The 15,686-nt window shown below is 38.7% G+C and overlaps 1 protein-coding gene across 1 annotated transcript; it reads right to left on the bottom strand.

Annotated features, from left to right (window-relative positions):
- Positions 1–7,673: 7,673 nt before the first annotated feature.
- Positions 7,674–10,204, bottom strand: LOC121793415 (homeobox protein knotted-1-like LET12). Its single transcript, XM_042191423.1, has 6 exons — positions 9,758–10,204; positions 9,062–9,182; positions 8,727–8,929; positions 8,436–8,567; positions 7,988–8,124; positions 7,674–7,899 (listed from the first exon to the last, which is right to left on the bottom strand). The coding sequence occupies exons 1-6, from the start codon at positions 10,031–10,033 to the stop codon at positions 7,875–7,877; spliced, it is 894 nt and encodes a 297-aa protein (XP_042047357.1). The 5' UTR covers positions 10,034–10,204; the 3' UTR covers positions 7,674–7,874.
- Positions 10,205–15,686: the final 5,482 nt, after the last annotated feature.

Raw genomic sequence — 15,686 nt, 5'->3', positions numbered from 1 at the left:
ATACACAAATCCGGGCTAATGCCCACCAAGTCTGTCAGCTTCCAGCCGATAGCCCTCTGATTCCTTCGTAATACTTCCAGTAACTTGTCTTCCTGCCCTTGGGTCAATTGACTGTTTATAATGACGGGCATAGTTTCGCCTTCTCCCAGAAAGGCGAACTTTAAATGTGCTGGAAGAGGTTTCAACTCTTTTGCGGGCTTTGGCTCCTCGGTGGGCAGAGTGTTCTCTGCAGCTTCATCACTCAGCGGCTTTCCTTGATCAAGCTGCTTTGTAATGCTAGATACTTGAGCTTAGGGATGTCAATGTAGCCCGTAACCCGTGGGCTGGCCCGAATAGCCCGCCAAATTTATAGGGTTAGGGTTGGAAATTTCTAGCCCGATAAAATCAAAACCCGATTAGCCCGCACCCGATTAACCCGCAACCCATTAGGGCCAGACCCGAAAACCCGATGGGCTGGCCCGAAAACCCGATAAAATTTCTATTATTCTATTTTTTTTACTCCTAATTCGACATTTCATTTATTAATATTAACTAAAAAAATAACTTTCAATTTTATATTAAATATACAAATTATATATTGAATTTTTATTAATATAATAATTGATAAATAAATTAAAAACTTCAAATTCACAAAAAAAATATTTAAATTTCTAAAACACGCATTAAAATTCTACGAAATATCTCAAATATTAGTATTTGATCATGTTTATGATTGAGTTTAAGCATATATCTCAAATATATCATAATTAAATGTTTTACATTGTATGAATATTAATATTTTTAATCATTATTTATTGGATTGATCGCATGTTAATATTATCGGTAGCAACCCGATTAACCCGCTGGGCTAGCCCGAAACCCGAGCTTTTAGGGTCAGGGCTGAGCTTTTATAACCCGAAAGAAATCACAACCCGATTAGCCCGCACCCGATTGACCCGCAACCCGAGTAGGGTTGGCCCGAAATCCGACGAGCCGGCCCGATTGACATCCCTACTTGAGCTGTCTTACTCGACCCAGTTGGCTTTGGACGTTCACAAAATTCTGTTATTGCTTCTGCGACGGCTTGGTCGTTCATTTCTCTGACCTTATTTGTTTCAAACCACTCTTCTTCTTCCTTTTCGACCTCTTCATCTACAGCTGAGTCCGTGAACTGCCTTTTTAAAAATTCTTCTTCCAAAAATTCTTGCACCAAGGGCTCAGTTACATCCACAGAATACATGTTCTCTCCATCGGCTGGCCTCTTCATGGCCTCATTGATATTGAACGTATACTGCTCTCCTTTGAAGTCCAGACTGATCGTCCCATTGCGGACGTCTATGATAGCATTGGTCGTAGACAAGAACGGTCGTCCCAGTAGGACTCCACTCGACTCTTTTGTTGTGGGCTCTGTCATCTTGATTACGAAAAAATCAGCTGGGTATAGAAAGTTATTCACCTTTACAATAATGTCTTCCAGAATTCCTTCGGGGTGAATACATGATCTGTCAGCCAACTGTATCATTATATCCGTGTCGACTAGCTTGGCCACTCCCAGCTTCCGGTAGATGGAGTATGGCAGAACATTGATAGATGCCCCCAAGTCGCACATGGCGTGCTCTACCTGAATGTCTCCGATTGAAATTGGAAGCGTGAACATTCCAGGATCAGTTTTCTTGGATGGGGGATCGCTTTTCTGGATTACGGCAGAGACGTTCTCATCTGTAATTAGTCTCCCTTCCTCATTGACCTTCCCTGCTAGGTAGTCTTTAATGAACTTACTGATCGGGGGCATTTTTAACGTCGTTAAGAGTGGTACCTTCACATCCATGTCCTTGAACATGCTTGCCACGTCGATTGTGGCATCCCTTTTCCTCGTCACCATTCCGTGGTACGGATAGGGCTTAACCCTTTCAGTTTCTTCCTTCTGAGTTTCTTCTGAGGCTTCTCCTCCAACCCTTTCCTTGCCTTTTTCTTCCACTTGACCACCTCTGCTAAATTCTCCCTTTTCCTCACGGCTTGATTCAGAAACAGTTGGTGGAGATATCGCAGGATGGCTGGGGCCTTGGTAGACCCTTCCTGACCGCAGGGATACTTCACTAATATTCTCATGACCAGGTGGTTGCATAGTAGCTTCATTCCCCTTCAACTCGCCCAGCGATACTGCAACTTGAGAGAGTTGTTTCGTCAGCATCTCCAACGCCACCTGCGGCTCTTTTTGAGCCTCTTGGATTTCCCGCACTGCATCATTTGGATGGTGTGGTATCAACATTTCTACGTGGCTTTCGTTGGGGTGTCTGTTGTATCTTTGATTCGGTGGTCCTCCACTATAGTTGGGTTGTGGGTGGTCAGATTGTCCGTAGTATTCTTGCTGATACCGCGGCTGGTTGTACTGTTGATTTCCCCGTAGGTGTGGTGGAATGTACGTGACCATCTGGTTGTTCGGTTGCCTTCCCTGGTTAGTAAACTGAGGGCCTGGCTGTTTGTATCCCCAATTTCCCTCCGGATGTCTGCTTGACCAGTTGGGCTGTCCTCCACTGGCCCAGTTTTCTTGAGGTACGTTATGTATCCTGTTTCTTCCAAAGTTTGGTCTGTCCTGGATCCGTGTGGGCCAGTTGGATTGCCCTTCAGAGGGTTGTACTTGTTGGGTTAATAACTGAAGTGGTTGGTTTTGATCAGTCCATCGAAGATTGGGGTGGTCCCTCCATGGAGCTTCTCTTTGTTTCCCCTGGATCCAGTTGCCATTAGTGTTCCAGTGGCCTACTATGTTCACTTGCTCTACCTCAGGGGGAAATTCACAGTAATAGTAATGATGTTCTTCTGGAGGTGGCGGCTGCGGTACGTACTGTGTCTCCTTTGGTGCAGGTGGTGGCGGTGGTCTCGTTTTTTCTACTACTTCCAGCAGTTTCTTCTCCATCTGCTCGAATCGAGCCTCCAGCTTTTCATCATTGCGCCCCTCTGTTGCGTGCACTGCTCCTCTCCTGTACTGCCCTCGAGAGGTTTCATACGACCGTTTAGCCTCAATCAGCCTCTCCAAAATATTCTTAGCTTGGCTAAAAAGGGTTTTTGAGAAATCCCCTTCTGCTGCGAGGTTGAGGTCGTTTTTGCTATCCACCGTGAGTCCGCCATAGAAAATCGAGTAGATTTACTTCTCTCTCAATTTGTGGTTAGGGCATGCTTGAAGCATCCCTTGGAACCTATCCCAGTACTGGACGAGGGGCTCGTCGTATTCCTGTCTGGCTTCTGTAATTTCCCTTTTTAGGGCACTTGCTTTATATGTTGGAAAGAAACGATTGAGGAATATCATGCGAAACTCAGCCCACGTTCTAATGGATCCTTCCGGCGGCCTTGACAGCCAGACACCCGCGTCCCCCTTCAAGACAAAAGGAATAGCTTTGAGTCTGTAATCTTCGGATGTGGACCCAGCTTGCATGGGCTGAATATCACAGTACCGACAGAATTCGTCCAGAAAAGCATACGGACATTCCTTCGAAAGGCCATAGAAGTAGGACAAGACGGAAAGTTCTCCTGATTTGATGGCAATGGTCCGCATCCCAGGAGTAGCGGTGATGGCATGCATGGGCTCTCTCTCATCATGAGCATGTACAGAACCGATCCCCGAGTCGTCGATGACAACGGCCATCTTTGCTTCCGTTCGTTCTGGTGGTGGTGGTTGTGTTTTCTGCTCGGTGGCTGCTGCTGCTTCTAATGTGGCTCTGCGATGATTCCAGTAATCGCCTTGGTGGTACCTTCTCATCAACAGCAAAAACAAAAAATGAGAAACAAAATTATATACACCTACACACTACGCACAAACATAAAGTAACACCATACTTCCCCGGCAACGGCGCCATTTTGGAGGGGGGACTAGGAAAGAGAACGAAAACACGAATAGAATGCGAATCAAATTATATGGAGTGATAACCGAACCGATTGGATCAGTTAGCAAATGTCGTTGCCACTTAATCAATGCACTCTAGCTCTCGCCCTTTCCGCCTTGCCAAAGTAATTTATAACTCCCAATTTTGCACAACTTTAACAGTAAGGCGGCAAGTTCGGGGTCGATCCCACAGGGAAGTTGGTGTGTCGAGTGTGTGAGTAGTGAACAGGGAGGGGGGGTTGGCTGCTGCCATGCTTTAATTTGGGAGTTTTAACTACTGTTTTAATCTAGACAGAATTTAAACTAGCTAGCTTGATCAACGGAATTCTAACTACTGGGTCAAGTGATTTGCAGGAAACAACAGAAAAGTAAATGCGCGGATTTAAAGCGAAAATAACTTGATTAAACTAAAAACTGATTACAGCGTGAAATTAAACTAAGCTAACACTTGGAGTCTAAGAAAGCGGTAAACTGAGAAGAATCTCAGCAGGAAACTTAAATCACGCTAACATAAATGAGTATTCTGCAGCGCTCCCTTTGGTCGCCCTTCTAACTAAGCTATCTAACTAAGCTAGAGAATTAAACTAAACTAAGCTAGAGAGCTGGACTACACTAGATAACTATGCTAAACTAAACTAGGCGGAAAGTAAAGTGTCTCCTTCTTGTGGTGGCACACCCTCTATTTATAAGCTCAATTCGGCGTCCAGCTGGATAACGATCTTGTCGGGGAATATTCACTCATTCTGAGAATGAGCGACTCATTGATTGCTACGTGCTGTTCTTCTAGAATGTCGACGCTTTTTGGTAACAAATTCATGACTCAGCTTCGTCCTTGCGTCTCATATTCCAGCACGTGTCCCCTTCTAGAACGCCGTCCTTGATAACAGAATGGTGCGCTGTATCCAGCTCATTTCCTCACGTGCTCTTCTTCCAGAAGCCCGTGGTCCCCTCCTAACTGCTTGATCGCTCCCCTTGATCAACTCCCCCGATTCTGAGCCTTTTATCGCCTTTGTACTTGCTTGATCAGGTCGGCCTTGAAGCCTTGGTCAAGTGGTAATTCTGCACATTTAACACTTGTTTTGCGCGATAAATCGATCAAGTAGCATGCATTTCACCCATAAACCGATGCATGAAATAGGCCCTATCAGTGGGTTAAGTTAACTACTTGACTTGAGAAATTAAATTGACTAGGGTTCTAAACTGATCAACTTGCTAAGCTTAACTAAATTTACTTGATTAACTTAACTAACCTTCCATAAATGGACAAACAGCATAAACGGGGGACTGTCAGTCCCCTGCAATGTGTACGATAAAGTAAAAACATGAAACATAATCTACTCCTAAGATCAAATCAACATGAAAGAAAGAGCAAATAACAGATCTGAAAAGCTACGGAAGATGAAACATCTTAACAACTCATAAAATTAAATCTACTCCTAAGATCTAAGCTACAACTACGTAAATAAGAAACTAACTCATAATCATGCAGAAACGAAACATAAACTACTAGATCTAAACTTCCTAAGAAATCTCAAACATAAAACATCAGATCTGATCAAATCAAAACAAAACAAGACGTTTTTTTTAGCTAAGACGTGCGACAAAACAGATAAAAACATCATGCATGAAAACAGAACACATCGGCTGGAAACGAAAACATAACTTCAGATTTACTAAATCAAAAACTTCAAAATATCGATAACACCAAAATCAAACTGAAAATAAACTACGAAAGCAGTAAATTGTTTCATCACTTATTCTCAAAGTGGAATACAGAACCGAAAGCTAACAGTGTAGGAAACTACCACCAAACGCTAACTAAACTAAACTAAACTAAACTAAACAGGACAGGACCAAGTGTGTGTTAGGGAAATCAAGAAGATGAAGTAAAAGAGCTCCGATTTCAGCCCTAGAAGAGAGCTGAATTCCTAAAGATATTCTAAGTATGCATGCGAGACCCCCTTTCACCACTGGTCGGGACTCTCTTTCTTGTTGTGTTGGGCTCCCTTTATATAGAGAGGCGTATGGCTCTGATCCCTAGGGTACCATCCTCTCTAAAATGTCATTTATGCCCTTCACTTTGTGGTAGGGGTCTATAGCTCTATCTCACATGCGGAACTCCTACTGGCTCCATTTGATTCTTGACTTGATCAACTCAATGTCGTAGTTTTTGACTTCTTTTCTTGATCCGTTCATCCGCCCAACTAATCTGTTCATTTTCTAAATATGGCGAATTTTTACACACATCTGGCTCAAAATTAGACGTTAGTTACAGAATTTGATGCAGTTTTACTATAGAACACATGCGTAAAACGAGCCTCATCAAACTGTTTTATGCATGTATAATATACATTTTAAAATTTTTCTAAGTATGCCTTGAGAGGTTTTAGTTGGCCATGTGAACAAATTAAGTCCCTGTAACTTTTTCAATATTTAATTTATTTGAGATGAATATAGGCTGTTAATCAAATCTCATGGGGCTTCTGAGATGATATACTGGGAGAAAATTAAGTAGAAACTTTTGCTTATAACTACTCTACCCCTCCCAAGTAATTGATTTCTTTTTAGACATAAAATTTATTAAAGTACTTTGATTAAATTAAGTAGAGGTATAATAAAATAGTGAGATAAAAGAGAGTAAAATAGGAAAGAAAAAAAAGTAAAAAAGAGTAAATATGTTGTTTTTTGCTATAAAAAATAAATTTGTAGTGGGACAATTAAAAAAAATCAATCATTTATATTAAGATAGGTTAAGTGTCAATTTGTAATGTTGAACTTGACCATATGAATCTATACTTCTATAAAGTAACGGCAAATTTTGAAAATTAATGATTCAAATCAAATTTTAGTTACTACAGTATATCATAAAAATTCATAATTTGTTCATACAGTTAGTCAAATGTTTGCAATAAATCCATCGGTTTAATCAAGTCGGCCCAGTTTGGTGACTTGGCCCAATAAGTCTAATGGATTTGACATTTGAGACTGAATTTCTTCTCTATATTCATGCTCTTAATTTTTTATATTACTTGATAATTTGTGTGGAATGGTTAAATTTGTAAAATTTTCTGTTCAATTTGTTTTTATTATATTGTCATTGAATTCAATGTAATTGTTGTAAGAAAAAAGAAGAGATATATAACATACAATAGAAATCTAATCTACACTTAGCTTGAGATTGTAGCGAGAGATCAAAAGAGAAGACTATTTTTAAGATTCCACCTTTATAATTTATCATAGATTGTTAGATATACACATGACAAGAAATAAGTGGAAGAAAAGATTCAAATACTACTCTCCCTCTGCATCACACCAAACAGAACCTAAACGAAACGATTCCAAACAATTTAAATTCTTATTCTATTCCATAGAATTCAAATTATTATCATTTTGAATTGCATCATACCAAACGGGTTCTAAAACGAAAAAATAATCCTCCAATTATGGCCTAATGTAAATTGTGACAGAAGCAATGCCCGTCCACACCTATATTAAAACGAAATATTATTTCTAATTAATACTATATAAAAGAAAATTCTTATAATATATTCTTGATTATGGTATCGCCGGAAGTCATACGCACATCATAAATTTTAATTTTTATGTAGCATTTTTTTTACTCCCTCCGTCCCGCTTTAGTAATCCCAATTGTTTTTCTGCACTCGTTTTAAAGTGAAAAAATGATAAAGACAGAGAAAAAGTAACCGGAACTGCTAAAGCGGAATTGTGGGAATATATTTTGCTATGAAAACGGAACATGTAATGCAAAAATAAATTTACAACATTAATTAGACTAAGAAATAAAATAGACTCAAAATTATGACTGTAGCAAAAATAAAAAGTTTCTAAAACGTGGGCTGATTCGTGCTTATCCAACTATTTAAGCAAGGCTTCAAAATCACAACTTTATACAAAAGCCAACTTTCATATCTACTACTACTATGTTTACATGATCTAAATCATTAGCAGAGATATTGTTGATAACAGCAACCTAAATATACAACCAAAATCTGGCCATTTAGTTGTTTTTGTCACCTGCAGCACTGTGAATTACACCCCAAAATCAACTAAGTTAGCAATCTTGATTCATATTAATTGATAGGTATTAACCATTGAAGGAATTTAGCTTACTTCTTGCGCTTGCTTTTTGGAGAAGAAGATGAAGAAGGATTGCTGTGCCAATTCCTTTTCCTTTGGTTGATAAACCAATTATTTATTTGTTTCAGCTGTAAGCCTGTTTCTTGTACTAATCTTGCCTTGTCTTCCTCCTAATGTTTATCACATAATTTAATTTAATTTAGCATAACAATTTGATGCTAAAAAATAGTACTCCCTCCGTCCCATGCTACTCGCACTTTTCATTTTAGGCCGTAAATTTGGGATTGATTTTTTTGTGTAATTAAAAAAGAATTTTAGGTGTAATGAGACATCACTTAATAAAAGAGCTCTTAACTTAAACTAACATATTAATTAAATGCATTAATTCTAACTTAAATTATAAATAGTGTAAGGACTTTGTGACGAGCCGAAAAGCAAACGTGCGAGTAGCACGGGACGGAGGGAGTACTAGCTTACTTACTGTTGGATATGGCCACTTGGAATGTGATTGCCACCAAGCTTTCAACACTGTTGTAGTGTCGCCGGGCAGCTTTCCCGCTCTTCGCTTTCTCAATATTTCTTCTCTGATGTCGAAGATCTTCTCCTTATAACCCTATATAGTCAGTCTTATCTACATTATTCTCTTTTTTTATTTTACTCTTTATTCACTTTAATTATTTATTTGTATCATTTTTCAAAAAAATGAGTGTAGAAAATGAAATGACTCTGGTACAGATTGATGGTAGTTTTGAGGTCTAGGATGATGCTTCACCTGTTTGAGCTCGTGTTTGAGCTCTTGTTTCACGCGTTCCATCAGAGATCTCTCACTTTCAGTGGGGACAAGAGGGCCGAATCCCATATTGTCCGATCCATCCATACTCTCATCGAACAAGTTCATCTCGCTGTCCGCATGCTCCTCCTCCATCTCCTCATCATCGGACATGGTTGCTCCCGTCCCTTCACCCGGTGCTACCCCTGCAAGTAATTATTCAAAAGAGTGTAAAACACCATTCCAACACGAAAGCTGTCGGATTCTCGTTGTGTCTCGTTATGACTGTTACGTAGCTAAACTTGATAGATCGATAAAGTTAAGAGAGACTATATAACCTGTCAAGCTTTGCAATGCCTGCTCAATCTCCCAACAAGCCATGACTGCTTCCATGGCATGGACTCGGACATGTTGTTGAAGTTGCTCTTTAAATGAGGATAGCAACAGAACATACTGTGCCTACAAAATGTATGCTTACTTGTCATAAGGTCAATATCATCTAAAAGGCATTTAGTAATCTATATAGTTGCAGGCAGTCAAACTATGATTCAAATTTGACAAATTGAGAAGAGGAAATATCACGGAGGGTACACTATACTCTTGAGTTTAAGATTGCAAAATTGATGAGAATTGTTAGGTGGAGTAACTCATTATTGGGATTGTATTTCTAATTCAAATCCTGAAATTGAAATCAAGCAATTTAAATCACTCCGTCCTGGATAATTCATCTCACTTTGACCGGACACGAATTTTAAGAAATGTAATGAAAAAATGAATTGAAAAAAGTTAATAGAACGTGGGTCCTACTTTTATATATTAGTTTTATAATAAAATGTGAGTAGGAAAGAGTTACTGAAACATGGGATTCACTGTCAAAAATGGTAAAAGTGAAATGAGACAAATTATGTGGGACGGGCCGAAATGGAAAAATGGGATAAATTATCTGGGACGGAGGAAGTATATAATTAGGCTTTTGATGTTGAAAATTGAAATTGGGACAAAACATTAGGAAGTATATAAAAGTAGTAGAGTACCATGAAAGGGTCGAGGTCCTTGTGGTGAAGGGGCGGGAGAAGAGAGTACTTGGCGGCAATCTGGTGCGACTGGGCCATCTGGGCGTCGATCTTGTGCAGCTGGTCCACGGGAGTGGCGATGCGGAGGCACGCCACGTGTGCCGACAGCAACTGCTCGTAGAGCGGGTGGCTCAGGATGTCGGCCTTGCATCTCTCCTTCTCCCAGGCGGCGGAGGAGGTGTGGTGGTGATCGGAGTAGCGTGGGAGGATTTGGTCGTCGTGGTCCTCCAACGCCATCTTTCTCTATTTCTACTTCTACAGCTACAACTACAACTTTCTACTATATATACTGCCTCCATCTCACGGTAAATGGAGTATTTATAATTCGAAACGAGATTTTATGTAATATTTCCTCGTCTCAATTAAGTTGAGAAATAGTAATTTTTAGATATGGAGATAAAGAAATTATGATGAAAAGTAGAAGAGAAAAATAAAGTAGGAAAGATAAAGTAGATAGTGGAATAAAGTATGAGTGATGGGATGTTTTGTTTTTTTTTATAAAAAAATGACCCAACTTAGTTGGGATATCCAAAAAAAATATAACTTAATTTAATTGGAACGGAGGAATTATTATTTTGTGGATAAAATAACGGATGAAAAAAAATAAAAATGGTGGTGGGTCTATTTTTAGAAATGTATCATTATAGTAGAATATTCTAAAAATAAAAATGTGTACTGTAGAGGAAGAGAGTACATACACATGCTCCTTCAAATGAACTTTACTTGTAATTCTTTATTATTACTCCACAAACAAACATATTCAATCACTGTTATTAGAAAATTATTTATAAATATTTTATAAGTCGGGGGTTAATCTTTCATACCGCAAAAATTTTAAAGGGAATCAATTATTTGTACTCCTTTGTTACGTGAAGTGTTAAAATTATGAAAAATAAACATAATCAATCATTGTTATCAGATAATAATAATGATGTGGCATTTCTTATGTATTGTAAAAGAATCACCGTCCTTTGCTTGATTCTGTGATGCATGTCCGTGAAATATTGCAAATTTTATTATTTTTATCTATTCGTGAAATGTTATCCATTTTACTTTTTTTTCTATTTTTGGTAATTAGATCACACTTTCCATTAACTCATTACACTCACATTCTATTATTAAACCAATGTATAAATGTGGAATCCACATTCCACTAACTTTTTCCACTCACTTTTCTTCACATTTTTTAAAACTCATGCCGAGTCAAACATGGACAACATTTTATGGACTGAGGAAGTAATTCAATAATTTAAGAATTGATAAAACATATGTTATGTGTTGGTTCAACTAATTGGAAATGATCAAATCATTGATAGGGGCGAGGAATATTGTACTCCCTCCATTCTAGTATAAGTGAGGGGTATTGCTTTTAAAATTATTCCTCTCTAAATGAAATATTTCCTTTTATGATAAAAAACAACACTTTATCTTTCTCTTTTCCTTTTATGACAAAAAACAACACTTTATCTTTCTCTTATTTAATCTTTTCTCATGCTTTTTCTCTCCACTTTATTTCATTCCTAAAAACATATACTTAAAAGAAATGTCTCACATGTAATGAGACGGGGAGAGTATCAAATCTATATGGTTATACTCAATTTGAAGCTCATTTTTACTTTATGAGAACTGAGACTGTATCTGAACGACAAAATTTAATATCTAAAACATAAATTCACGTCATTTGTACATTTTCTTTCCTCAAATGTTTAGAAAATTTAATGTTATACTTCCTCCATCCATCAATACAAGGGCACATTTGACTTAAAATGTGGTAAAAAGTGGTTGAAAAGTTAATAAAAGGTGATCCTACTTATATAATTAGTTTTATTATGATATATGAATAAGATAAAATTAGTAAAATGTAAGATTTATTACAAAATTAGTAAAAAGCAAATAGAAAATTTATTGATATACAAAGTTTATTAATGGACGTAGGGAGTATAATACTCTCAGTTTAAACTATTTTCTATAAATAATACTTAGTGCGTAGAATTTAGTTAATTTCAAATAATATTCTAGCGAAATCCTTATTTCATGTGTTCATGTGGAGATGTTTGTTATGTTAATTATAATATGTTGATTGAGTTTTTAATACTATATGATAATTGTGTTTCTGAGCATCCATAATGGGGCGGATGATAGTTCGCCCGATGCATCGGGTGGACTATCGTCCGCCACTGTAGCCATGCGGACGATGGCATATCCATCGTCAGCGCCCTATGCTTCGTCCGCGGACGATAGGCCTTCGACCAGGCATCGTCCGCCCCACTGCGGACGATGCAACGCGTTTTCCTTTTTTTTTAATTCTTCAAAATTTATATATATGCACCACAACTTCCTTTCACTCTTCCTTTCACTCTTCCATTCTCTATTTACACTATAAAATGAATACCGGTGATTACCCAAGTCCGAATAGTCCGATGTTCGGTGGTGGTGCACGGTGGCCGGGTACAGTCCCTGATGAATACCGGCCCTTTGACTCCAACACCCAGTACGATCCCGATTTCAGTACGGATTCGTACAGGCTGTCAGACATGGAGCCGTCTCCTACCCGCGCCCCCGCTGCCGCTGCCTCCGCCTCGGGCTCCGCCACCAAGAAGAAGCGGAACGGGCAAAGGGCCCAGAAGTTGCCGCTTTCGGAGAAGAATGAAGAGTTCGCCCCAGGGAGGACGAACTACAACCCGGATGAAACCATCGTCTTGACGAGGTGTTGGATTGATATTTCAGAGAACCCGGTGTTTGCCAACAACCAAACGCAAATAGTGTACTAGGAGCACATCGCTGATCGCTACAACGAGGCCAAGACGTCGGCCGCCTACAAGCGCCATAGGGAGCAGCTCCGCAAGCACTGGGATCAGGTGAAGAAGCAGGTCAATTTGTTCTCGTCGGAGTACGAGAAGTGCTTGAGGGAGAAGGGAAGCGGTGAGAGTTTGACGGATGTCCGCGATAAAGTGGGTGTGTCGTACATTTCATTTGTACGGTGATTTCAAGCATTACAACTCCTGGCTCCTCTTGAAAGACAAGCAGAAGTTCCAAGGAGTGATTCTTCCCCTATCGGCTGCGGCGAAGAGGGCGAAGAACACCACCGTCGGTGATTATACGAGCAGTGACAGCGGCGCACCTCCGATGGACCTCAATCAGCCGATGTACGAGGATGAGAGTTCTGGCACACCGATGTCCTCCCGGCGTCCATTGGCAGCAAGGCTGCCAAGAACAATGGCAAGGTGAAGGCGACATCCTTACAGCGGCCCCGACCCCGACTTCGGCTGCGGGACATGCCTACGTGGAGTTGGTGGTGGCCGCCAACCGGAGGACGTTGTTGGACACGCACCACGCCCTCATGCAGTGCGAGGACCTGGACAAAGCCGAATACCTCAAGTGGATGATCGATTATCTGCGCCACAAGCTAGGAATGATGTAGAGTATGCTCTTCCTATTATCTGTAGTGAACTTGTTTTTTATTTCTAACTCTTGTACCTTTTATTTTAATTAGTAAGGGCATCTGCAATGGGCAGACGATGGCACGTCCGACGGCGCGCATCGTCCGCGCCATCCATCGTCCGCACCCATTGCGGGTGCGCGCCATAGAACGCGGACGATAGTCGCGCCCTATACTTCAGTCGCGGAGGATAGCGCGGACGATGGCTATCATCCGCGCCATCGTCCGCCCCATTGCGACTGTCGCGGATGATGGCCATCGTCCGCGCCATCGCCCGCCCCATTGTGGAGGTCGCGGACGATCAACCGCGGACGATGGCACGCGGTTTCGTTTTTTTATAAATACCGTTCATTTGTAACATTTCATTTCACTCGATTTCATTTTCGAAACTTACATTTACATAATTACTCGATGAGCTGCGTCGGAAGTTGGGAATTGGTCCGACTTAGTTTTTTTTTTTTTTATTAGTTCAATGATGTAACTTTTTTTTATTAAAACTTCGTCGTTTGTTATTTAGACCGTTTTTATTTACTCGTTACTTGTTATTTGAAAACAGTTAAATTAATTAAACAAAACAATAAAATGATGATGTGGCGCGCCATAGGGCGCACCTTAGCCACTGCAGGTGGAGAGGTAGGAGGATAAAACTGCTGACGTGGCGCGCCTTAGGGCGCCCCATTGCTAATGCTCTAATAGATGATTTTCCTTTCATCGTGGTGCTTTTTATTATAATTTTGCATAACATATTTGAAAATATAAAAAATTAATTAACAAAATAGTAGTTAAAACTATAGGGCGGACTTTAGGGCGTCCCACTGCAGGTGGAAGGGTAGGAGGATAGAATGATGATGTGGCGGAGCATAAGGCGTCCTATAGGGCGGACTATAGGGCACCCCATTGTGATGCTCTAAATGTTGATTGAATATCTAAACATGTGCTTATCGATTTTAATATATATTGATTGGATTTTTAACATTTGCTAATTAGATTTACAGTATTTTTTTTGCTTTTATTAAAATATGTACATTTCAGAGTCTTTTGAAGCTGGGTATTATAAATGCAAATGTGAAATGAGACAAAAAAATTCGATGATTTATCTACGTACTAAGAAAAAAAAAGGTCTTAATAATTTGGGTAGCTGAAGTTGGTGGAAATAAGAATCAAATAAACGGGGGAAATGACAATTGAATGACCATGTAAAAATTATGGTGGTTGTTCTTTTGTTTGATTTATGACAATTTTCTCTGTTTTCTGATTGGCAATTGCATTTCGTAGTCCAACAATTGAATGACAGACAGCCAATAATACATTACCCTCTGTCCGATTTGAATTTGCGAATTCATAATTTTGAATTATATTATGTACATTTTATGTTTATCTTTTTCTCACATTTTAGTGGGAAAACTACTTTGGATTAAATTATCCCGTGTATCAGTGAGGTCAATCAGAAAATTATCAAGGTGGACACATTTCCTATAACAAAAATAAAAGTATTGCAACAAAAGTAAACGTTGTACTCCCTCAGTTCCTTGTTTCTCGATAATTAAAATACTTTTTGGGTAAATAAAGTAAAGAAGATGAAAAGAGATAGGGTAAGACAAAACGCTATTTTTTTTGTCAATATTAAAAATGACTTAATTATATTAAAATTCTTAAAATTATAAAAAGAACTCAATTATTAAAATTCTTAAAATTATAAAAAGAACTCAATTAATAAGAAACATAGAGAGTATATCAGTGGAATAATGTTAGTATGATGATTAAGTTAATTGAAGAGGGAGAAATATTATATTTGTCCATTAAAAATAAATTTTTTTTGGTTGTCCCATAAAAAAATAAAATGGTTTTTTAAATGAAAATATCATTATTTCTACTACCTCCGTCTCATATTAAGTGTCACATTTAGTATGAGCACGAGTTTTAAGAAATATAAAGAAATGTGGGTTGAATAAGTTAGTGGATTATGTGTCTCACTTATATATATATATATATATATATATATATATAGGGAGATGATCAAAATAAGTATGTGTTTAAATCCAGAAATGCAGACCAAATCTCAGCCCTAGGATTAGATGATCTAATGGTCAATAATTAACCAAAAACACGGAAGGTCATAATTAAGCAATTTTAGGTCATATTATAATATTTGGATTTAATGTCATACTAAGATCGTTTTAGGTCATGCTTTGTTAGCATAACCTACAAATTACCTAATTATGACCTAAAAGTGCCCTAATTATGATATTGTTCTGCGTTTCTGTATTTAAATCCAGTTTTGCATAGATCAAAACCCTATATATATATATATATATATATATATATATATATATATATATATATATATATATTTGTTTTATAATAAAATGGGAGTAGAATTGGTTGGTGGAAGGTGTGGTCTACTTACCATTTAAGGTAAAAGTGAAATGTGACTGTTATTGTGGGACGGAG

Source organism: Salvia splendens, chromosome 3, assembly GCF_004379255.2.
Source record: "Salvia splendens isolate huo1 chromosome 3, SspV2, whole genome shotgun sequence".
In the NCBI taxonomy this organism is placed as follows: Eukaryota; Viridiplantae; Streptophyta; class Magnoliopsida; order Lamiales; family Lamiaceae; genus Salvia; species Salvia splendens.
Note: the sequence above shows the minus strand (reverse complement) of the source record. Positions and strands in the feature narration are given on the sequence as shown.